Source organism: Anas acuta, chromosome 5 (genome assembly GCF_963932015.1).
Source record: "Anas acuta chromosome 5, bAnaAcu1.1, whole genome shotgun sequence".
Taxonomy (NCBI): Eukaryota; Metazoa; Chordata; class Aves; order Anseriformes; family Anatidae; genus Anas; species Anas acuta.
This window is the reverse complement of record NC_088983.1, coordinates 26609654-26633776: the sequence shown is the minus strand read 5'-3', so window position 1 is coordinate 26633776 and position 24123 is coordinate 26609654. Positions and strand designations below refer to the sequence as shown.

Sequence of the window (24123 nt, the reverse complement as noted above, 5' to 3'; positions counted from 1 at the left end):
GAGCAAAACAAATGGCTTTAGCTGCTTCCTTTAGGAAATATGTGCGTAGACTTCATACGGATCCAGACTACGTATCCAAACGGAAGTCGTTACACGACTGGAGCCTAAGTTACTGACGTTACGAAAAGGTGAGTGTGTTGTAATCAGAAGGATATAAAACAAACAGAGCCATGATTTTCGTATCTCCTTCCAAGTTCTCTGAGGTTTGAAAGAGATTATTTGAGTATTAAAGCAAAGCTCATGCCTTGGTAAGAACAAATGTCAATGAAATGGCCAATATCAACAAGCAGGAGTTTTCGGAGTTAAAGTGGATAGAATACTCTCTACTGAGGAAAAACAAGCCATTTCACTCTCTGACTTTTCTGCCTTCTCTTTCCACATTAAAAGCAATCTCAAAAAAAATCAGTCAAATAACTTTAATTAGAAAGAAAACAAACCTAAAAGTCCTGTTTCCAATGCTGCAAGAAAGTAGTGTGAAGGTCAAGCATGTGGAAACAGAAAGGACAGTTTGAAAGGCGAAGTTTTCTCTTATTTTCTGCTTCTTCCTGCACGTGCAGAAATCAGTGGTGGTTGTTGCAGAATGAGCTTTCCATCTGTAGAACTGGTCTTTGGTTTTGTTTTTTGATATTTAACTATTCAAAGTGTCTTCAGCTACTTCAACAGGGGGCTGCAAAAGCAGGGGTTTCCCCCCAGCCCTGAGTTGCCATCTCCAGCAGCCACTGCATCTTCTCTCTCCAGCACCCTAGTCCACGCTCTGATTATGGGATTTTATTTCCACATGAAAAGCTGAGGCATAAAAGGAAGAAAAAGGAATCTTCTGTTCCAGTTTGGCATCCCTGACCCATACCTCACTCTTCCCGTAAACTAGGGCCTGGTATGCCTCAGCCGTGGCAGCGTCAGCGGTGCTGAAGCCACTTTGCAAGCGCAAAGCAGTTCTGAAGCCAGTTCTGGAGCTGCCCTTCCACTTCTCAAAACAAACCCAAACCCTGGGCTATTTGGGGGCTTTCCAGCACTGGAGTGCCACAGTGACGCACGGAGACAAAATGAGAAATAGTTCAGGGAGGGATGAGGGAAGGAGCACACCACAGCCTCCCCCACAACCCCCAAATCCCATTTCATCAACCACCTACAAAACAGCGGCAATTATTATCAGAAGAGCCCACAAGCTCCTCTTCCCCACAGCAGAAGGCCATCAAAGGAGGGAGGATAACCGAGAGGGGACAAGAAAATGAAGGAAACGCAGAGGCAGCTCGGAGTTTAAAGGTGATTTATTGCTTCACAGCAACACGACGAGAGGATTTCACACATCACACAGGGCAACGCTTCCCCCCCCCCAACGGCAGCGGGGGCTCCCCAGGGCCACGATTAGAGCAGAAGCAGACCCCGGAGCCGCACATGACGGGAACCCCCCGCCCGCAGCCCCCCGGCCCCCGGGGGGCTTCTCCCCCCCTTCCCTGAGGCGGCCGGGGCCGCGACCATTGAGTGGGGAGGGGGGCGGCGGGCGGGGGGAGTCACCTTGCTCTGCACCCCCCACACGCCCTCAGGTGGGCTCGCCCATCACCATGACAACAGCCAATCAGCGTGCCCCTTTCCCCTCCCCACTAAGGTTGGCCGTCCGGAAGCCTGGAGAAGGCGCGCACCCCCTACTCTCCCTTTCAGCCAATCAGAAAGCAGAGAAAAAGCGCGAGGTGGGCGGGGCCTCGCGCCGCGCCGCCTATAAAAAGCGGCCGGCAGCGGCCGCGCGGCTCATTCGCGGCTGGCACCGGGGGTGGAAGGGTGGTGGGAGTAGGGGGAGTCCAGCCGCGCCCGTCAGCTCATCGCCCTAACGGCCTCCTCACCGCCTTTTCCCCGCACCATGAAGACCAAATTCTGTAACGGCGACGCCGACCCGTCCCCGCTCGGGCTCCTCCTCGGCTGCAGCCCCGGTTCTGCCGGCGGCGGGGGCGGTGGTGTTCTCCCCGCCGCTGGGCAGCCCCCTTCGGCTCTCCCTCACGCCGAGCCCGAGGGGAAGGAGCCCGTCCCGCCGCCTTCCTCCCCGCTGCCCCCGCCGGCCCGCGAGGAGGAGCCGCCGCTCGACCCCCGCACGCGGCGCAGGGCCTATCTGTGGTGCAAGGAGTTCCTGCCCGGCGCCTGGCGGGGGCTGCGGGAGGAGCAGCTGCGCATCGACCCCATCAGGTCAGTGCCGGGGCCGCCTCTTGGCTTTATTTCCTTTCAGTTTCCCTAAATTCGCCTCTCCGCGCCCCACGCCGCGCTCCCCCGGGGCGCCGCGGGCACGCCCCTCCACCCCCCCCACGCTATTTCCCTGCGGTTGTGGTGCGCCCCCACCCCCCGCGGCGGGTAATGGTGGGGTCCGGGTAGGGCAGGGAGCGCTGGGGTCCGGCCTCTTCCATCGCGCCGCGGGGGGGGGGGAGGGGGGGGAGCGGACACTTGGAAAGCCCCAGCCTCGCTGCATCCTCCGCCGCCATCTCGGGGGGTGAGGGGAGGGGATGGATGGGGAGCCGCTGGGTGCCCCCAGCCGGGCTTCCCCGGGGAAAAGAGGCTCCGAGGATGCCCAGAGCCGCAGAAATGAGCGGCTGGATGCCGTGTGCCGGGGATGGGGAGCATCTCTGGCCGTGCCGAGCACCGCTCGTGACTCAGCGCGCTGACAGCTTGTGGGAGACTGGGCTCTGGCAGCCCCTGGGCGTGAGGTGGGGGAGTTGCGGCAGCCCCGAGGGATGTGTTCAGGATCCTCGCCTTTTTTCCTGCAGAATTGCATCGCCTTTCTGTGTGGCTGCCCTGTATGCTCGTCCAGCCAACGCTAGTTCAGGGTTTCGCTTACAGGCTGTGTGGTGTGTCGGTGCGTAGTCATCCCACCTGATCAAACATTTGTGGTTTTAAAGGACACACTTGGCCATTATTCACCTCGGCTCACTCAGAGTTTGCCTTTCTGGTCATTTATGCTTCTAAATGTGTGGCTTTCCTAATCGTCCTAACATCTATCCTTCTCTGTATTCATGAAATACATGCAAATACCCCCCGGTCAGTGATGATAAAAGAAAGTATAAAACTGCTGATGAAGATCTCAGATATATATGTGAGCATGATTAACTCCTTAAGAGTCAGTGCAGAAAATGTATTTGTAAAGTACTTTTGCTCACTTGACAACGCTACTGACATAATAAGTTGTTAAAGGGAGAGAGTCTTTAGAAAAAGTGGCGCTGTTCCTAGGCAGTGTTCCTAGGCTACAGAAACCACCACACTGATACTTCTGTAATCTGACTTGCCTGATTTTGTTTTCATCCTTAGTAGTCTGTGCTGGTGACTCTAATACTTTCTAAAGCCTTAGGTTTTAGCACAGTTACTACTGTGCTTCTTGGAAACTTCCCCTCTAAAATACTACTTGAGAAATTGCTTGGTATCTTCTGATTGGGAGGAAGAGAAGATGGGCTGTTCTTTAAGAATGTGTTAGCTCACGGGAACTGGCAGTTGCATTTATTTTGGCAAAAGCCTTTTCACCACTGTAAGGAGAACACAGTCACGTTGGTTTGCAGATTCTGGTTTCACAACAGTTGAGCAGTGTGTTCTCCAGTCGCTGCTGCTGTTTTGGCTGTGTTAGTACAAATCACACTTATGAACGCCAGTTAAGTAAGTACATGATATCATAGGATGAGGCAGTCCATATTCTTTGTTTCAGAGGAAAGAAATCCATGCCTAATCAGAATGCAAACATAAGTACACCTGATTGCTGTGGTTATTTGGGGAGGTCATGAATAGTTGTGAAAAAAAGGTGACCCTTTTGGAAGTGCTTGCCCTTCATTAATTGGTAGTAGACTAACTAGTAGCTTATCTATCTAAGGGTCTTTTAACTGTATTAAGCTGCTGAGTACTTTTTAGAAGGAGCATACTTTTTATTACCTTCCTGTATTAATTTCCTTGATCAGAGGTAACTTCTAATGCAGGTAGTGTGTGTTCAAGTAATTTAAGTGTTCATACTGTGTTTAGCTCTAGCCCGGTGTTTTTTATGAAGTCAGCTCCAATGTGTTTCCCTCCTACTTAAATACTGATTTTTTCCTTATGGACTTAGAAAAGGTGGAAGATGATTTTCAAAACCTGTCTTAGAATGGTTCCAGTGAACCGCAAAGTGTAGCTGGTATAACTAACCAGTGTTGATCCCCTCTGAAAGTAGGGTTTTGATCTTCATTTGATACCCTTTCCATCTGTTTTTTGTACCTGTTCACCTTCATGGCTCAAAGTTACTCCATGTTACTTCTCTAAACATCTGTTTTTGAATGCCTGCCAAGCCACCTGGTTCTCCTCTGCCTGCTTTCTTGAGCGTGTTGCACAGCTGCTGTTTTACCCTGTTCTTCTGATTTTTTTTTCCTTCTCAGTCATTGGCTTTGGGTCTGTAAGTCAGCTTTTCTGTGTCATCTCCCAGTAAATAACTGTCTGCCACTTTATTGGTAGCCTTCCCCTAAAAGTCTTTACTACTTCCACAAAGATTGTAAGAGAATCCAGAAAATCCCTAAAAAATGTTGAGATGAGTATCGGGTTGGGGATAAATATCACTTGTAGCATGCTTCTTTACCTGGCTTTTAAATCTGTGCTTCCTCATCCCTTTACTGGTAGCTTCTGTGTTTGGATTGTATCTGGTTTTGAAGGGTATCTGATTTTGAAGGGTTTTTTTAATGATGCGACAAGTGTTTCAGTAGAACTGATTTGCATTTCTGTTCTACAAGTAAACCAGACGTTCTGGTGGTACTCTTTCTACTGTAAGAGGAAGTAGAAATAGGAAAAAATCTGCTGCAGAAAGTGTTTTTGTGAACATATTAAGAAAAATGGTGATGCAGCTAGACAACGTAGTAAAAAAAAAAGTTGACTAGACTGTAATGTGACTACCAGAAACCAAGGAAATTCACCTCTGATGTAGTATCTATTTTGTTTGATGAATCCTTAGCATACAAAGATGCTGTCACTTTTTCCCTGATGATATGAAAAGCCAGCGTACTTGTGTAAGCCCCAATGACTGAAGCACAGGCCTCCCCAGTTTGTATCCTATCTGATAAGACTGGGTGATTTCTTTATTTTAAAGAATTTTTTAAAATTTAAAACTTATTTCTACTTTTAAAATGAGTCAGAGTGATAGCACAGTATGACTTGCATCAGTACCACAGATAGTCAGCTTTTAAATCTTTGTAGCTAATTCTTGTAGTTGGCAGCTCAGTGATCCCAGCTCTTAATTCACACCTAGTTTTGTATGCACTGCATGATGTGAAACTCCTGTCATCTCGATCATTTGTGCAAAAAAGTATTTCTGACAAGACTCTAGTTAGGAGTCTTGAAAATATTTACATTAACAGACATCCACATCTTAGCTGTATAATGTGTTTCGCTACAGTTTGTTCATAGCTCAAACCGTAATGTGGATTATGGTGAGCTGTATTTTAGGAAGCATGGGGCTGCCCATTTTTTCCTGAAGTCTTATGGGTTACTGGTAGTGTTGGAAAATTGTTTCTCATGAGAGTAGATCTGTCATGTGTAGTGATAGGTATGTTAGTATGTCTCCATACATGCTCATCCAAATTAGATAATCACTAATCACTCTTCTCTTTGCAGAGGTGGCCTCAGCAACATGCTGTTTCAGTGCTCTCTACCCGATACCATTGAGACAGTTGCAGATGAACCACGGAAAGTTCTCCTGCGCTTATATGGTGCAATCCTGCAGATGGTGAGTACATAGAGTGCTTTGGGAGTGGGAGGGCTTCTGTAGCTTAATTGTGCTATGTTTGGAGATCTTCATCTGTGACACACTGCAAGTGTGCTGCTTTATCCATTTGGGAATGTTTTAGTGGCAGTGGGGTAGGTTGTTAGCTTAAGGCAGTTCTTTATAGTTTGATATTGCCTAGAACTTACACTCCTTTCTACACAGATCCTGACTGGCGTGTATCAGCTGAAGGCTCATTTGCTGTCCGTTTGATCAGTAATGTTTTGTTCGTGGTGTTAAGTTTGGACTGTGGTGTTTCAAAAAAGTTATTAAAATCTGCTTCTGTACAGTATTGTAGGGCTCTGGCATAACTAGCAAGATTGCAAGAGACTAAACCGCTTAATTTTAATCTTGGTAGCACTTACGAATATGAGATTGAAGTTTTTGTCAAACTTAACTGATACAATGCTCAAGCATTTTCTCAGGGACATGAGTAACTGTTACTGGAAAACTTGATCTGTAGTGTTAGAATAAAAATCAAGCACAAACATCAATATCATATAACTATCTCATTCCAAAATACGCTTTCCTAAGTGTGTGATGTGCCCTGTAGTTGGTGTAGAAACTTAACAAGACGTTTACCAAAATCATCTACTGTTCCTTTTCTTTTATCTGGTCAGTAAAAATAGCAAAACGGAAATAACATTGAAATTTGTCAAGCCTTGGGAGAAACGGTTGGCAAATCAGTTTCAAATTGCAAGGTTTAAAATCAAGACAATTTTGTAAAGGTGATCTCTTCTAAAGCTTACAGGCTATTACTATAGGACTATACAGCAGATCTTTTCTTACCCATCTCTGCTAGACATTTGATTCTTCCATAATAAATCATAACAAGTGTTTAACCTTACAAAAAATTGCAGCTTTGTAAAATTACATTTGGATGTTGTCAATTTGACTTTGAGGGTCTGGTTTCATTATCTATTATAAATTTGTGATATTTTCCAATACTCAGTATCTATCAAAGTTACTTGCTTTATCAGTTACTTGCTTTGAGTAACTGATCCAATATCTGCAGGAGGTTGTTCTTGAAATTTCAGCCCATTCTTCCTGCATCTGCTGCCTTGATCAAGCATACTATCAAAAATACCAGTGATATTGTCACTTAACTTGCTTTAAAGTATTATTTTATTATGTAATGTGAGATACTAACTTTGCCATGGTAGCAAACTACCAGAAATATGTAAAAGATCCTAGTGGCTTGAAATAACAAGTAACCCTTGGCTACAACACCATACGTGTGTTGAGAAAGTTAAACTGATAAACAAGAGAAGTGTGTAGAAGTTTATTAGTTTCAGCTTAAATAGTCTGTCCTTTGGCTTAAGAGAAATCAAAAGCAAAGTGGAGGAAAAAAACTTTGGGAAACTTTTTGAAGTCACTAGGGTTGATAACATTTTTTTCATAATAATGGCTTTAATGCAATGCTGACTTGATATGTAGAAGGCTTCAGTAGGATCATGGGCTGTAAAACTTACATAGTGATAGAACTTGTGTTGCCCAAGAGCTGTGAAGAAATGTAGCTTTTCTCCTTTTTCTCCCCTTTTTTTTTTTTAAAGGAAATGTAGATTTCAGAGTTTGGTTGCCCTTCTCTTCCCTCGGGGTTTTTCTTAACTTGTCTTTTCTGTGCCCCTATTCACTGAAGAAATCAAAACAAAATTTTGGTCTCTAAAATCAGAGAACTAATTTGGTTTGAAAATTGAAAGTGTGTTCATAACTTTCTAACCTTTCTGCTCTTGGTGTTGAAGGATCTTTTGAGATGTCTAACTTCCTTTATTTCCATAGTGGCAGTGAAATGACTGCTCTTGTTGGTGCAGTTCACTAAAGGTTAAGTAAGCAGAGAAAGTCCCAAGGTAAAACTTTCAGATTGCATTGAGGTTCACAATTTTTGTCAATAAACATTTGTCTCTTCCAGCCCCTATACCTTAAGTACAAATTAAAATATAAGCAAACTGTTTTATTGGGGTATTTTGAAAGCCTCATTTAGGATTTGTATGAATTTCAAGGTGGCATAAGCAGAATCTTATGACAAGCCTGTTGTCATAAGGGAGTGATTTGACAATTTTTTTTTTACTAATGTCACTGAAGCTTAAAGCCCTGTAGAAATTAAGGGACACTGCTTAGCAAGTTGAGTTCTGAGACCTTAATGTTAAAATTGAAACTTTGTTCTCAATGACTTAACTTTAACTGCCACTGGGTATTAGTAGTTACTGCTTGTTTGAGCCTTTGTAGCATGTTATAACTCTTGTCCATTTTATTTCCTGTTGAAATTGGAGTGCAAAACAGTGATAGCAGCTCCTCTTATTCCTTGCTGTAAATACTATAGATCTGTAGCAATCCATACCAAATTGATATAGGTACAGTTGATGAGTTTAAGTTAAAACACCGAATAGCATAGAGATGAAAAATAGATACCTGATACTAGCTGAAGAGTGAATAATCCATCATTTTCTCCAAGCCACCTGTTAAAAGAACCTTTCTTTGCAGTTTGAAAATAGCCCCAGTTTGCTTATTATGAATCTTGGAAGACACAAATGTCAGTACATGAAACTCATCCAATATAAACCATGCCAGTTGGCTAAAGCTGCCACACAGGGAAGGCTCTGTGCCTTCCTCTGTCATAGCTGATATGTTTAAGCCAATTTTTTTGTGTGCATGAATGTTTTGGGGGGAGCTGGGGGGACATGAACTGACCTGACTTGGCCATTACTATGAATGGTCGCACTGGCATGGATGTTTCAAAATCAAGGACTTCTCTTGAGTATATCCTTGAGCAGAACTTTTTTTTTTTTAAGAGAAGAATTTGTGCTTGTGACAGGTTAAAGTACTAACCACATTAAAACTCAAATGTTTGAGGCACAATGCAGATATGTCATACATTGGAAAAAGGGAAATGTCTTACTCTGCTGCTTATATTCTTGCTCCAGCTTAGTAGCTAAATTGAATGGGGAGCATTGAAAGTAAAACTTCCTCATTGCAAAATGGCATAACTGTTGGCTATGTTCAGTTAAAACGACTGACACAAGGTTCTCCAACAGTGATATTTAATGTTCAGACTTGAAGATTGGATTTTGTACAGATCACTGCAGTGGTTCTACTTAATTTCAGAACAATCAAAAATTCCCAAGTCTTAGAAATGCCAATAGGATTGCAACATGTGCTAGTGTCAACAACAGAGAAGCACAAAATAAGGTGAATTTCTTCAAAGTTCACCTATCAAAAGATAAAATGGGAATTGATTCCCAGTCTTCTACACATGTCAAAAGAACCTTGAACTCCGATTCACTGGGGCTCTGTTACTTTGCAATAGCCAAACCAAAATCTTGTATATAAATGAGGAATACCAAACCAGTGTACCTAATTTTCATCTCTGCTCTCTCAACTTCTCTGTGAGCAGACACAATAAGTATAAATGGTTGCCACTGTTCTGTGGTAGATCTTTTCCCATACCTGCCTTGCTGCCTTTTATTTTTTTTAACTAAATAAAATGCAGACTGCTGTGTAACTGTAATTATCAACGTCTTCTGTGGTTGTTGGTGTCCATGTCTGTTTGTAGCATGGAGTAACTACAAATCCCTGGCACTGGCAGACGGCTTGAAAGAAACCAAGCACCTCTTACGGGGATATATTTGTGTTGGGTGGAGTTAAGGGTGTTCTGGGGGTAATGTACCACTTTAGTTGTATATGCATGTGTTCTCTGCTGCAGGCTTGCCCATGCGATCGTGCCTAGAGCACTCTGGTTTCCAGGTGACAGACACGATTCACGGTATAGTATGAGATCTCTGAAGTTGGAGCGTTCTCTACAGCTTTCATTTTCTTTAGTACTGGATTTCATTTGTTTAAAAATAAGGCTTCCGTAGCACCAGCTACTATCTGTGCATCTGAATGTTTAGTGCAATAACAAAATACCAAAATACTGCCCCTTCCTTTCCTCTGCTCCCTCAAAAGAGAATGGTAACTTGAAATGAAGAGGATTAGAGATGTCTTTGTGGCTTTTGTAGGACTTGAACTGTGAATATTTCATGCTCTAGGAGTTCAGCAGGCTAGTTTCAGTTCCCATCAGTGATCAAGGGCAGGTCCTCAGGAGAAGAAACAGGTATTGTTGAATCTAAAACTGTTTGCATTCCTATCCCGTTCAAATAAATGTCTTCCACTAGCTTCTGAAATTAAAAAAAGCTTCCCCTGCATAGGTTGCTTCTGTAACTTCTTAAGCAGTTCCTTTTGGTGTTGTAATTCCTTAGGATTTGAAAATAGTGCACTACCTTGATTTAGACCAACTTGAACACAAATACAGCTGAGTATATTCAAAAAAGTGGAGTTAAAACCTAAGAATTAAATTTGGAGGCAGAGCCAACAATTATTTTAGAAAAAGGTGGAAGTTCCTCCCTCCTTTGTACAGAATTTTTCTGTCACACACCATTTGGTGTGTTTTTATGTAGCGTTGATCTAGCTACAAGAGAAATAAATGTGAGAATAATAAAATAAAGGAGAAAATGCTGGAAGAACTCCATTTTCTCTCAAACTGCCAGATGTGTAAGCACTGTCTGGTCATCTTTTTCTAGTCAGATCAGGTACTGTGGAGTGTCACCCCTTCTAGGACTTCAATCTCATACCTGAATTGTGCTGCCTTAAAATCAATGTACATGATCAGTGAATTGTAAAGACTATAAACAACTTCTGATGTTGTTGTCATCTAGTTGTCCTCAATTGCTAAGATTGTAGTGAGATTTATTAATGTGCTTTGAGAATAAGCCTTATTGCAGCAACAGAACACTGAACTATTTTGAATAGTTTGCTCCCAAAGATGTAGACAGCATGCCCCTTACTAGTTGATATTTCTGTTTAGAGGGAATGATTAAAAACCTGGAGTTACTTAATTGTTCTCTGGGGTAAATAAAATGTCCTCATTGCTGTAGATGTAAATAGCTCCCAGATTTTTTAGTTAGCGTGCTATTGGAGTTTCAGCCAAGAACACAAGCTAGAAATGTAGATGAAAAATGTCATGGTATGAAATGTTTGAGTTTAATTCTTAAAACTCCTGCTATATAAAATTGCAACCTGTTTTACTTTGTGTTCCTTGACCACATGTACTAGAGGCTTTCCTAATTCTAGGCTGAGTACATGGCCACTTGTGAAGACTGATCCTCTCCAAGCTCCCATTCACATTTTCAAGTTATTTACAAATTACTTGGTATTCATTCTCATCTTGACAATAATGCTCTATGCTGAGGGAACAGAAAAGAGGAAGGGATGCTGCAGAAGTCTCCTTTTCTGATGACTCTGCGGTGCACATCCCTGTCTCTTTCTAATGGCACGGTAGGTGCCATTGGGATATCTCCAACGCTAATTTGAGGTGGACTCGTAGAACTGGCTAGCTCTTTACACAGTATGACTTCTGTAAAGCAAATGCCAGTTCAGGTTCTAGGGAAAAGCCTAATCTGCTTACCTTCTGATGAACTGACCCATTCTGAGAGCACCATTAATCAGGAAAGACTCCTGGATGGTGAGTAACTTTCTGACTGTTCAAGAAAAATCTGTAAGATGCAATAGTGGTATTGATGTAGGACATGCTTGTTCAGAGAAGCCCTCTGTAAATTACTTTAATATTACTGTGTAGCTACATATTTAGCTTTAGTGAATGTTTTGACTTTATTAATTTCCCTGAAAGGAATATAAACTAATAGTAGTTCTCCTACTGTCTTGTTTTAAGCTTATTATCCTAGTGGAATGGGAAGTACTTGCTGAAAGACCATCGTTTCCTGTTAACTATACTTCTTCTATAGCTTCTGAAGTACTGTAACTGCATAGCTTGTGTAAATCATTAGCTCGTTGTACTGTACTTAAGGCAGCTGGTGTTGCTTAACTGTATTCTATTAAGTTCCTACTTCCACCCTTGTTTTGGACATGTTAGAAGGTTGGAACAGAAAGGTATGCACCCGGTTCTGGCAATGAAATGCTTTTGTTCAGAAGGTGGAGATGCAGGCTACCTTTATGGGCCTCTGAACCTAGTCTGGTTTAAACAGTCAACGGTGGAATTGCAACATAAGTAGCAGCCACAAACTGTCACTAAATCTAAGCAAATACTTGCTTTCTCTTCTCCTTACCTTCAGACCTTTAAAGGACAAGGTTTTTTATTGCATCTTGAATTTTAAATGTGCAGCTCCATTGAAAGCATGTGCCACTGAAGGTTTGGGTACTGAGGGTATGTTGTAATAACTCAAACTGCCTTGTAATGACCGTTATCAAACCTAACACAATTCATTATACATGGAATTGGTTAAAGTTTTGCTTGATTCAGCAGTAAGAGCTGCAGTATACTTATGCTTATGTGGGCATTTCATCTAAAGAAAAATCCTGGACTTGCACGGCCAGTGCATCATGGTCCATGCACATATAGCCTGGAGAGTCTACAATTAAGAAATCCTAGCCATGAGAATTTTGGAAAATAAGGTAGCTGCAAGTGCTTTGCAAGCCTCAAAACATGCCTTTACTAATAGTCCTTCTAAAGCTTTTATGTAATCTATGTAATTTATCACAAGTGCTTTAGCTGCAAGAGGAATGTCATCCTAGATGTCATTCAGAGGAATTCAATTTTCTCTTAATTAAAAACATTCCTCTAAGCTTCTGATACATTGAACTCCAGTTCTGAAATACTGGGGAACAACAAGAAAAAAGCTGAAACCCAGCTCCTGGGCTACTTACAGGAGTGGCGTGGTCTCAGTGGCACATCCTTTCGAAAGGTTTTGGAATTGGTGAAATAGTATTGTGGTCAGAGATGAGATGGATACTAGTATTGTAGTTGTCACAGATCAAGACAATGTTGAGACATCTAGTTAACTGTAGCTGGCACTTCTACTCCCTTTGTTCTGGTGGTTGCAGGTTAATCATGTTAAATTTCATCTTCTCATTGTGTTTGTTTTTTCTCATTCATAGAGGTCCTGTAATAAAGGAGAGTCTGTACAGTCTCAGAAGGAAAATGACTTGCAAGTAAGTAATTTGCTTACTTGACAGAATTTTATAAATAGTAGAGAAATGTTACGAGTCTACTCATTCTGAACCAGTAGTTAGTAGTAGCCTGGTGTCTGGGCTGGATTTCTAGAAACCATAGAGAGTAATGAAGAAAACAAATCTATTTGCTCACAGAAGAGACACAATGTGAGTATCTGTACATAGTTTAGAAAGTTTTAAGCATTCCACACTTGCACTAAACATCCCTATTTCAACACTAAATGGCTTTTTACTGATTCCAACCCTTATACCACTACAGCTGTTTTGGGTACTAGGCTCTTTATGTGGTAGAGGAATACTGGTACTCTGCTTTACCTAATCCATACTTTATAATCATTCAGCTCTTCTGAGGAAAGTGATATGGAGCTGGAGAGAACTTCATTTTGAGCACGAAGTGGTTTTGATTAGCAATTCGCTTGGATCATCTGCATTCTGCAAACTTTGGTTGTCTTGCATTTGGAACCATTTCTGCTCATCCAGCATAATGTCTGAGTGTAATATTGCACAGGTATCTGAATAGAATTTGGTAGTTTAGATTTCTACCCTGATATTTCTCCAAAGAAATATAATTTTGGCATGTTAGCCAGATGCTTTCCTTGTTATGTGCTGTCACTTCTCCGTTCTGTAATGGTTTTGATAGCGATGAGGGAGAAGTACATCTTATTTGAGTTTAAGTGCTGCTTTTTTCTTTTCTGCTATTTACCTTCTGGGAATACCATCTGAAAACAGCTCAAGCATTTATTTTCTAGTGAGTGGAACTCAACTCAGCTTAAACTGGCTTTAATGTTGTTCATGTGGGACTACTTCTGAAGCTTTGTTGAATTTTCAGTTATGGAGGTGATTTTTTTTTTTTTACAACCCACCACTAAAATCCAATAAAAATGTTCCTGAACTTGTAAAAGAAAACCAACTCCACCCTGGTGCCAGCAACTTGGAAGTTTTGCAGTACAGGAAGCAAGGCTTTGAACTTCAGAACTGTCTTCATTTGTTGCCTGAAAATAGTGATTCTAAGATGTGATCAGTGCTGGTAGACTCTTTTCTGCTAGGAACTCCATGTTGCTGGAACTTCACTGTTGGATTGGTGAATTTGTTTTCAGGAGGCACTTGATAATTTTCTTGAGTCTAGGTAAAAATTGCAGTGAGATATGATCAGAGGAGTCAATGGCATACTCTGGAGAGAGCTGTTTATTTCCACACCTATATTTGATATTAGTGTGTGGAGTGGAGGTCCATCACATATTATAAAGGAAGAAGCCTGGCACCAGAGATGTGTAGATTATATTACTCCAGAGCTCTCACTGTCCTTGTTCTCAAGTGACCAGTCTTAAAACAGTCAGTTCTTTTGCAGCTTTGTTTAAACCTTTTTCCTCTTAAGAGTCAGGCCCCAGAGCATTTGAACTCAAATGTCATCATTCTGCTGCTGTTAGGTAGTGTTTGCCTGTACTTCTATCTTGAAGCAGATTGTTCATGGAGAGAGGCTGTCATTAATACTGCTGAAACAGAAGTTTACAAACTTGCAAGCACATAGTTTTGGATTATTTTAATGTTCTAAATTCTAGAGTGTTTTACATGACAGGATTAGGCAGACACATGGCAGAAGTAACCCAGAAGTGAACTGTAAGTAAATGGAAATCTCACCCTTTCTGGTTGTCATTCCTGATGTATTAAGGAACATCTTAAAAAGGAACAGGCACATGGCTTGTGAAAAACATGGCCCCTCTAAGCTCTGCTATTAAAATATGACTTGAAGTTCTACTCTGTAGGTGAAGGACTATAGAAACACACTAGGATTATAAACCATTCTAGAGGTTTTTTTGTTAATGAATCATACATTTTCTTTGAATTTTCTTTGGGCTAAGGTGTCAAACTAGGTGGGTTCAAGGAATACATAAGTTTGAAATCGGAACAGAAAAACATTTCCCCTGCAGAAAGTGGATTGCAGTGACAGGAACTCATAGTATATTCTCAGAGATAAAGGGTAATTGAGAAATCTGGTCATATGTCGGGTTATTCCTTTTCTTTGGCACTTGCTGTTATCCAAACATGGATTCTTCTAGTAAGATGTGGAAACAAGGAACTAACATCTTAGTGGACACAGCCAACAGGATTGCTCTACTCAAGATTTTTAAAACTCCCTGTAGCTGTACTGGTAACACAGGTTTAGTGTCTGTTGGCACTGGGGTAGACGTTTAGTAACCTACATCTAATTTGCTTTTTGGTCTTTAGTGTTGGGCTTCAGAAGTGAACTGAAAAGTTCACAGCTATAGTGGTGAGTGCATGTGAAATGATTAAAAGTACATTTTGGTGCGTGCATTCCTCCTCAAGGAGATGGAAAAGCCGTGGAGGACATGGGTGTAATGCATCCATATGCAAGGCATCCTACGTTCTCAATTGATTCTTGATGGCCTTTTCACTTTTTATTAGAGTTAAAACTTCAGAATGCTGTGCCAGTACTTTGTAATGAAATGCTAGACTTTCTTTAGAAGATACTGCAATAACAAGATAGGGGACAGCAATAAAAAAGCAATGGAACTGCCCAAAGTTCTCTTGGGAGTGGAACTTGAGTTATTTACTGTCTATGACTATCTGCAGTGAAGATAGTAATGCAAAATGCTCTGTAGTCCAGAATACCTGAGAGCTTTCCTTGTGTTGTGCTCTTACTGCTTATAATAAGAATTGTGGGTCAGATTTTGAGGCAAGCTGCACAAATGTGGGAAGAATTAGCAAACTTCTAGGATTTAAGTACGGCTGGATGCCTGTTGATATAATGGCTAGATGTATTGATTTATTATTTTGCGGCTTCTGTTTACTTAAAACTAATCTTACATGTCAAGAAAGCTGTACTTCAGTAGTTTGAGACATACACCATATTTCTATTAATTTTAAAGCCTTTGTATGAAGAAAGCTGTCTGGCCTGTGATAGTTACAGAACGAGTTTATTAATTTAAGGAAAACTTTAAGATTGAGGCATGTTTGAAGATAACAAAGGAATAATGCTTATTCACACCCACTCACCCTCTCCTTAGCAGGAGTTTAAACTATTCTCTCCCTTTAATAAAAAAAGACCTAAAATATGCCTAATAGGCACAAATCCTAATTCATTCTTCTGAATGAAAAACTGGTTAGTTCAGTCACTTGCTTCATTCACTTGCATAATTAAAATGTCCTTTTGTAAGGCAGTGCTCCAAAGTTTGTGTTAAAATTGCTAAGAATAATATTTATTGTTTCTGTGATGTGCTTCAGTAGGATAAGCTGCTTCAGGAAATAAATTTGCAGAGTTCCCACAGGTTAGAGAGGAGAGAATAGTCTGCTTTTTGCGTAGTCTTCCTTTGACCTGGCCCATGCATTGGTATCGAAGTCATACTTATTTCCTCCCCAGTTTTAAACTTGAAAGTAACACATTTGTATTGCTGCCATGTTAATTACCACTTGTTATTAGTCAGGAAACTTGAGTTAGTAAAATGCCAAGTTCTCCTCTTGAAGCTAGCCCTAAAATTTCTTACTCTGAAGCGGTTTAGCTGTAGCATATACCTAAGTTATTGTTGTGGAAGCACCAGCTAATGTTGTGTTTTGGTTTTTTATTTTGTTTTTTAATGAAGGGGGCAGAAGCCATGGTTTTGGAAAGTGTTATGTTTGCCATTCTTGCAGAGAGAGCTCTTGGTCCAAAGCTGTATGGAATCTTTCCACAAGGGCGACTGGAGGAATTTATTCCCGTAAGTCCTGTTCATGATTATTTATTGGGCTGGTAGTTGTTTTAATTGGTTGTGACAAGAAGGTCTCTGGACTGCCCGGAAAAGCAGGGATGTGGGAATGGAATACTTGGCAGTCTGTAGTAATTGCTGGCTGTAATTTGATACAGTTATACTGGGTGTTGGAGAGCCCAATTATAGCTCTTGCCAGGGAGAGATATCTAAAACCTCTTCAGCTGTAGCAGGGACTAATAAATGAAGATAAAAAGGCTGTTAGATACCAAACATAGCGTTGGAAGCTATAGAGTAACACTTTCCTCTAACAGCAGCAAGAGCAGGTACTTCTGATGTTCTTAAATGCTTATGCTCAGTCTGCTTTGAGGATATTCTTGGTGTGAGATTTGATATTCCCCAGGTCTTGATCTAGGAGGAAATTGACTACGTTATAAGTAAGGTAGGCTGGTTAACTTGGCTTTTCCAAAGGCAGCAGTTTTGAAAGTTCATTTGGGATGGAAGAAAAGTGTATTGCTTGAGTACTATCTCATGCTAGTACTTGTATTTCTCAACCATGTTTTAAGAATACTGCATTTTATTACAGAGCAGGAAACTAAGTACTGAGGAACTAAGCTTACCTGACATATCCGCTGAAATAGCTGAGAAGATGGCTAGATTTCATGGCATGAAAATGCCATTTAATAAAGAACCGAAGTGGCTTTTTGGGACAATGGAAAAGTAAGTTATATGTTACTTTAAACTACATGAAACAAGATTTCTTGTAAGCAGAGTACCCAAAAAATGTTCTGTAGTTACCCATGGAATTTAAAATAACTTTGGGGGTGGAGGGGCATTTTCTTCAGTCACTCTTTTAAACTTTCTTATTTTTAGTTTAAATCTTACTGTAATATGGGAAGATGCGTCTATTGACGTAAACACTGTACTGTTTTCTCTATTTTTAACAGGTATCTAAATCAAGTGCTGAGGATCAAATTTACCAGGGAATCCAAAACTAGGAAACTGAACAAACTCCTCAGTTACAATCTACCCCAGGAAATGAAAAATCTGAGGTAAGCTTATCTACTATCTTCCACCTCACACAGTTTTATTACAAATGTGTATATTTGCTCTAACACATTGAACAGCGTAATACCCTATTAATTTCACTTGACAAGTTGGAGATTTTGTGATTCTATGACCAACTTGAGTCTAATGTTACTACAAATTGATAATCACTTGCTGATCACTGTCCAACTTCAGTCCTGATCTTGTGCTCATAATCAAGGAAATAAGGTCTTGATAGAAATGAATAGTACTTAAAATTCTCACAACAAAACTTGTCCTTTACCTGGAAGTTGAACTGAATGTAAGGATTTGTTGCTGACTAGATTCTCTATTGCTGTTTTCCAGAGCTATGCTTGAAGCTACTCCATCACCGGTTGTATTTTGCCACAATGACTGTCAGGAAGGTAAGCTACCAATGGCTGTGATCAATGATGCATTGTTCAGCCTCTTTCTGATTATTTGTTTGCTCTCTGAGAGGTAGTCCCATTATCCTGGTACTGCCCTGGCAGCACTGGCAAGGCAAAATGCTTTGACTTTAACAGCCCTCCGAGACAGGTTATAGTGTCATAACTGTGTTAAACCAAGCGTGTGACCTGTACTAACACCTGCTGTTAGTGCAGGTCAGCTGATGCTGGGAGCCTTGGGTGATTCCTATCAAGACTGTATACCTTTCTTAAGTGGTCTGAAATATGAGTAGGGTAGGATATCCCGTAGCCCTTTTGAAAGAAAAATAATGGAAAAGTACAGTGAATGGTGAAAATGGAGATGTGGAAAGATTGTCAGCAGTTGTCAATTTTTACTGATGAAAATGGGATTTTGTCTGGTTCTTAATAATTTCTCTGGGAGTCATGGAGGGAATAATACATTTTCTGAACCAGTTCTCCAAGGAGGTGAGGAAAGAGGAGGCAGGGCTCAAGGTGCTGAGTATGCTGTGCCGGGACTTCCTTTACCCTGTATGGAGGGTAAGCTGGGCTGAGCTGGAAGGATGCTGTACTAGGACCATATGTGGGGCTGTCATGTCATGTTCTTGTGGGTCCCAGCCTTGGTAGCTAAGGCTGAGGAATGGGCCTGGAAAAGGGTTGTCCTGAGGGATAAGTAGCATGAGGTGGTGGTATGGGGGAAGTCACTGGTCTTAGTTCTGAAGAGCCTGCTCAGTAGTGGTGGAGTTCAGGCTCTCGTTGCTGGTGTGGGCAAGGTGTGATACCAGAGGAGTTGAGCATGACAGGGCTGGGGTGAGCTTTGCAAGTTAAATTTCCAAGGCAGAAGTAAAGTATTTGAAGGCACAGGGAAAAATACTGTGATTGTTCTGTTGGTGCAAAGGTAGGGCATAGAAGACAGGTGTACATATGGGTAGGGGGCAAACTATTGGAGAAATTAGAATTAGTATAAATTGATTTACTGGCAGTAAAAAGTTATCACTTGGCACAGGCAGTCTCAGTGACTTTTAGATGAGTTGTAGTGACAGTGAATTGAAAGGATGGTTAAACCATGTTACACAGCAGAAGGCTGAGCTTTTCAGTGGGTACCTGTTGTGCAACATGGAGCAGTGAAGCAATCAAGGCCGTGGCTTTCAGGCTGCTAAAAAGCAATTCCTGTCCCAAGTGTTGTGTGATCAGTGATAGTGCTGTGCACATATGAGAGGTGCTGCATAATTTAGACCTCAAGCATTGGAAAGAAGCAATTCAGCAAGGGCTGCCAAGGCTGATGGTGTCACCTGATTTAGCTGCAAGCTAAACATTGTATTGGAGAAGCAGGACCCTTGGGGAAACTACTTCCCTGCCTGTACAGAAGAAAACCTTGCTTTCAGCTTCACAAGGTCTGTAGTATTTATCTCAGCTTCCAGTGAGCTGGTGCAACTTGACTACTCCTTTTGCTCATCCGTGTGGATGTAAAGGATAACTGGGATGATCTGAACAATGGTTCTTAAAGTGGTGTTGCTTTTCTGTAATGTTCATATGACTTCACTGAATATGCTGTACATCCTAACACTATCTTGCTTAATATTATCTTACCATTTTTAGGTAATGTCTTGCTTCTGGAAGGCAGAGAGAATTCAGAAAAACAAAAGCTGATGCTCATTGACTTTGAATACAGCAGCTATAATTACCGGTAACCCATTTTAGTCTTTTCTGATCAGCAAACAGGTGTATTGCCTTTTAAAAGACACAGTGAGAGCAAGTGCTGCACTGCTGATTATCTCTTCATTCTAATGAGATGTGTTCTGTTCTTAGTGGTGGACAAGAAATGTAACCAGTCAAAATAGCTTTGGTCCTGATGGCTTTGCATAGGCGTAACAGCAACAGCATGGTCGCGGTTGCTGGAGCTTGTTGGACTAAAGAGCCTGTTTACACACAAATAGCTTCTTGTCTGCCCATCAAAACTTTTTTCTAGTGGCAAGATGATAATAGTGGATTGTGTGTACCTAATATATATATATAGGAAAAGCTTTCCTTTTCTACTTTGTGCAGTTCTTTCAGATGTTTTTCTCATCTGTGCAAACAATGCTAACAGTGATCCTAGGATTTTTGTTACCCAAAATGCTTTCTGTTCTTACCTCAGTCATCTCAGTTGTGTGTTTATGGATGACTTAATGATCCCAACAACTCAACATGCTTAAATGTTAGCAGAGTTGAAACATAAATAGAACTCTGAATGCTAAAATATAAAAGTGGGATGTGTTAAGTAGCTTGATCAGTATGATCTTGCCTGCAAGAATGCTGATGTTAGACGCATCCGACTTAGCTCTAAGAAGTAATGCATACTTGGGTATTTTAAGTGACTGTGTTGATGTAAAACTTTCATGGTAGAGTTCTGATTTGTAACTGCTCATTTTTACTAATTGATCTTAACTTGCAAAAAAAAGGTGCAGTTCATCTCTACCTCCTTTTGCAAAAACTGCAGCAAGTTCTACTGAGTAGCCTTGCGCTATTAAACTTGATTTTAGGCTTGCTTAAGCAAGAACAGATGAGTAGTGTGTAAATAAAGGCTCTTTTTTTTTTTCAGAGGTTTTGACATTGGAAATCACTTCTGTGAATGGATGTATGATTACACGTATGAGAAGTATCCATTCTTCAAAGCTAGCGTTCTGAAATATCCTTCAAAGAAGCAACAGGTAGGCACATTAAAATAAGTAAAAAGCCAGAGTTCACAGTTTTCAGATCTTAACCCTCTGATTCTGGTTTGGACTTGCTTTGTCACAAACCCTTTCTTCCATGACTTCCTCATGTATAATACTTGATACAACCCTGACTGTCTTTGCTGTAAAACCTTACAAACTTCATTACAAGCAGCCATTCAGGATAGAATATGATTTGCCACGTAGATATGCACCACAAAACCAAAATCCTGTAGTTGGGGAGTACAGCACTGAAACAAGCTGGCAGTAACAAAATGTCAGTTGTCTTAATATGCCTTTGGTAAACAAAACTTCCAAGCAACTAGTGGAGTTGCTGATAACCTTAAAACTAACTTCAACAGTGTCAATGTTTGGAAAATGTAAGTAACACATGAAAAGGCCTGCTAAGTTCTGAAAGAAGTCAAATATATTTTGAGACAAATTTGTAACTTCCTGATTCCTTGCCTTCTAGCTTCACTTTATTTCCAGTTACCTGTCTGCATTCCATGATGGCTTTGAAAATCTGAGCAATGAAGAGAAGTTCAAGCTAGAAGAGGAAATGTTGATAGAAGTTAACAGGTAACTTACTGTTCTCAGCTCTGCCTTGAAACTTTCTTGCTGCCTGCATGTATACCTCATTGGGTGGAGAAACTAAGCTATTTCTTTATGGTAAAGAAAAATCTGTCAATGTCAAATATTAGACATGTGACATGCATTTAGTGGAGTACATAAAATATTACTCAGTGGGGGAACTAATGGAATTATTTGTAACGGGATATTGAAATAAGTGTTGTGACTCTAGCTGGGTATATTGGTAAATACAGTCTTGTCATTTCAGGTTTGCCCTTGCATCACACTTCTTCTGGGGTCTGTGGTCTATTATACAAGCAAAGATCTCATCCATTGAATTTGGTTACCTGGTAAGATCTTTAATCATAAAGTTTTAATTAAAAATGTATGCTCTAAGGAACCTGACACATCAGATTAAATGAAATGGATTTTTGACACAACTAAACTTCTAAGTGGAGTAACAGACTTAAATCAACTTGGTACTAGTTTGTGCTCTTTCCTTAGTGTGATAACACTTAAGATTCTATAAATTTCAGAAATGATTGCCATTGTTACATAGACTAGCCTTATGTGGCAGATGCTGCAGTGGCATGACTGTCTTGCAGTGCAGCGATTCTTCTGCAGTAAGAGGTCTCATGCAAGAGGGAAGCTACCATACAGTAGGTGTGAATTCGTGAAGTGAACACTATCCAAGTGCATGTGTAACAGGTTCGTATCTGTTGTGCAACAGTATCAATGGCAGGGAGCTTCTGCTTACAAATCAGTAATTCATGGTACAAGATGCTTAGTGTTCTGCAAAGTGATATAACTTTCATGTATGTAGAAAATCCTGTGGGAACTGCTGCAGAAGCCATTCTTTTTAGTGAAATCCTGTCCTTATAAAATTTCTATTCTTTCTGATGTTCTGGTAGCATCTAACAGTGTTAGAGTTGAAATAAGACCGTAGGAAATTCTAGAGGTGAGACCACCTTTGGAGATCTTTCTCAAATAGATCTAATTACTTGAGATGATGGATTAAAGTACCACAGATATCTTCACTGTTTCCCCATACCAAATAAAGAAAACTGTTCACTGTATGAACATTCCTTATTTCCCCAGGAATATGCATTATCCAGATTTGATGCATACTTTGATCAGAAGAAGAAGCTGAAGGTGTGAATGTGAGAGGAGCGGCCTGGTGGTTACTGTATGAAGAGGGCAGCTGGACAGAACTTTCACTGTGCTTAGGCTACTGTATCTGTAACGAAGGTGTCACTGAATTCCAGTTCCTTGGAAGGCAGGTGTACAATACTGAAGGCTGTATAGAAATGACTTGTTTACAGTTTCATAAATACATGGAATGAGGTGGGGAGGCAAAAGTAAAAATACAACAGTGCAATATCTTTAAATGCTTTTAATCTAGAAGGTATTTTATATTGTGGGAGAAGCTTACAATTAAGTGTCAATACCATGTGCATTAGAGCAAACAGTGTTACTCTGAGTATGTTTTCTAGGGGTGTGCTGACATTAGGGTGAATGTTGGAAGCAGAACAGCTGTAATGATGCATTGTAGACACTGCCTCTTAATGAGAAGGAAAAGCAAAGGAGACAACTGTTATACTGTGAAGTAGGCTTCAAATCTTACTGTGAGATTAGATTCAACATGCCCCGTGAACACTATCTTCAAAGCTGCTGATATGTTACACCACTTTAACCATAAAACAGCTAAACACCTTGAAGTGTTGTGCTTTAAGGTGTTATCTACATAGACATGAATGTTTCTCTTAAGCTGGTGTGCCTGTGAAGTATGAATGAACTTTGAACTGGACATTCTGAAGGAGTTTGTCTTGAACTGTTCATTCCATATCCTTTGAGAACATGCTTTAACCCGACCTGGTTGTCTCTTAAAATGCTGCTTCCTGCACAGGGGGTTCTGTGGGCTGGCAGCACTGGGAAGAGTGCCTTGAATTACTCTAGCTACTCCCCAGACAACTGGATTGATGTTGACAATACTTGTAATTGGAGCCCATCTCTCTTCTTGACTTGTTGCCACAGTATATGGCTATAAGGAACAGTAGAGCCAAAGACTGTGGAGAACACTTCAGGAAATTGCTGTTCTGCCCATCCAATGCTTACGTGGCTTGGGAGGTGCTTTTCTTGTACCTCCAATTTTCATGTTCCAGCAATCCAGTAAAGTGGAGCGTCTTGTGGGGAACAATAATGTGTATATTGAAACTTGAGTATAATCTGTGTACATGTCATCTAAAGATTTCTTTAGATTTTGGGGGGAACTCGTTTTATTTTGAACGTTATTTGTTTGTGCTTTCTAACACTGTATTATAAATATAATAAACTTTTAAGTCTACCCTTTTTCATTTGTATAGCAAATACTGTTCCAAGCAGTTGAAGAAAACGTGCAGCATTTCATGTACTGTATAGCATAACTTGTAAAAGCTGTCATTTTATTCTCTAGTATAGAGAATCATTTTGCATATGCAACTATTAATACTTTATAATAAATATAAAGCACTTAAAAATGCCATAGTTGATATTCTTAAGTCTTCATTGTATTTGCAGGATAAACCACTTGCTGTTTCTAGCCTTAATCTGTGCTTGGAAGTACTTCCTTGATTATCTTAAAGGCAGACTAAGTTAAACTTCAGGCTCAGTGTGGTGGGATATCCCTTCTACTTAAATGCTCTACATAAATCTATCTTTAGCATTTATTGTATAACTGATTACTAATAGAAAGAATGAGGTAGAAAGGCAGTTATAGCAAATAATGAAAGATAGATTAAACCTATACACTTGCCTCTAAAGCTCAGTTTAAAGGTTTAAGTTTCAATGGTTTTCTGTCCCATTAACTACACTAAATGGCTAATGGGTCAGTTTGAACACTGTCCTGTTAACCATGCTAAAAACAAAGGTGAAATCTGTGAGCATGTATTGTTTTACTGACATTCCACATG

At 40.7% G+C, this 24123-nt stretch overlaps 1 protein-coding gene across 2 annotated transcripts; it reads left to right on the top strand.

The window, feature by feature from the left end:
• Positions 1-1742: 1742 nt before the first annotated feature.
• On the top strand, positions 1743-23694 carry CHKA (choline kinase alpha). Of its 2 annotated transcripts, XM_068683366.1 has the most exons (12): positions 1743-2175; positions 5593-5704; positions 12668-12721; positions 16342-16455; positions 17030-17163; positions 17391-17495; positions 17836-17894; positions 19512-19599; positions 20494-20602; positions 21078-21184; positions 21444-21525; positions 22274-23694. In XM_068683366.1, exons 1-12 carry the CDS (start codon positions 1856-1858, stop codon positions 22331-22333), a joined length of 1344 nt encoding a protein of 447 aa, XP_068539467.1. In that variant the 5' UTR covers positions 1743-1855; the 3' UTR covers positions 22334-23694. The 2 variants fall into 2 exon arrangements, with proteins under 2 accessions (XP_068539467.1, XP_068539468.1); XM_068683367.1 differs by lacking the exon at positions 12668-12721.
• Positions 23695-24123: the final 429 nt, after the last annotated feature.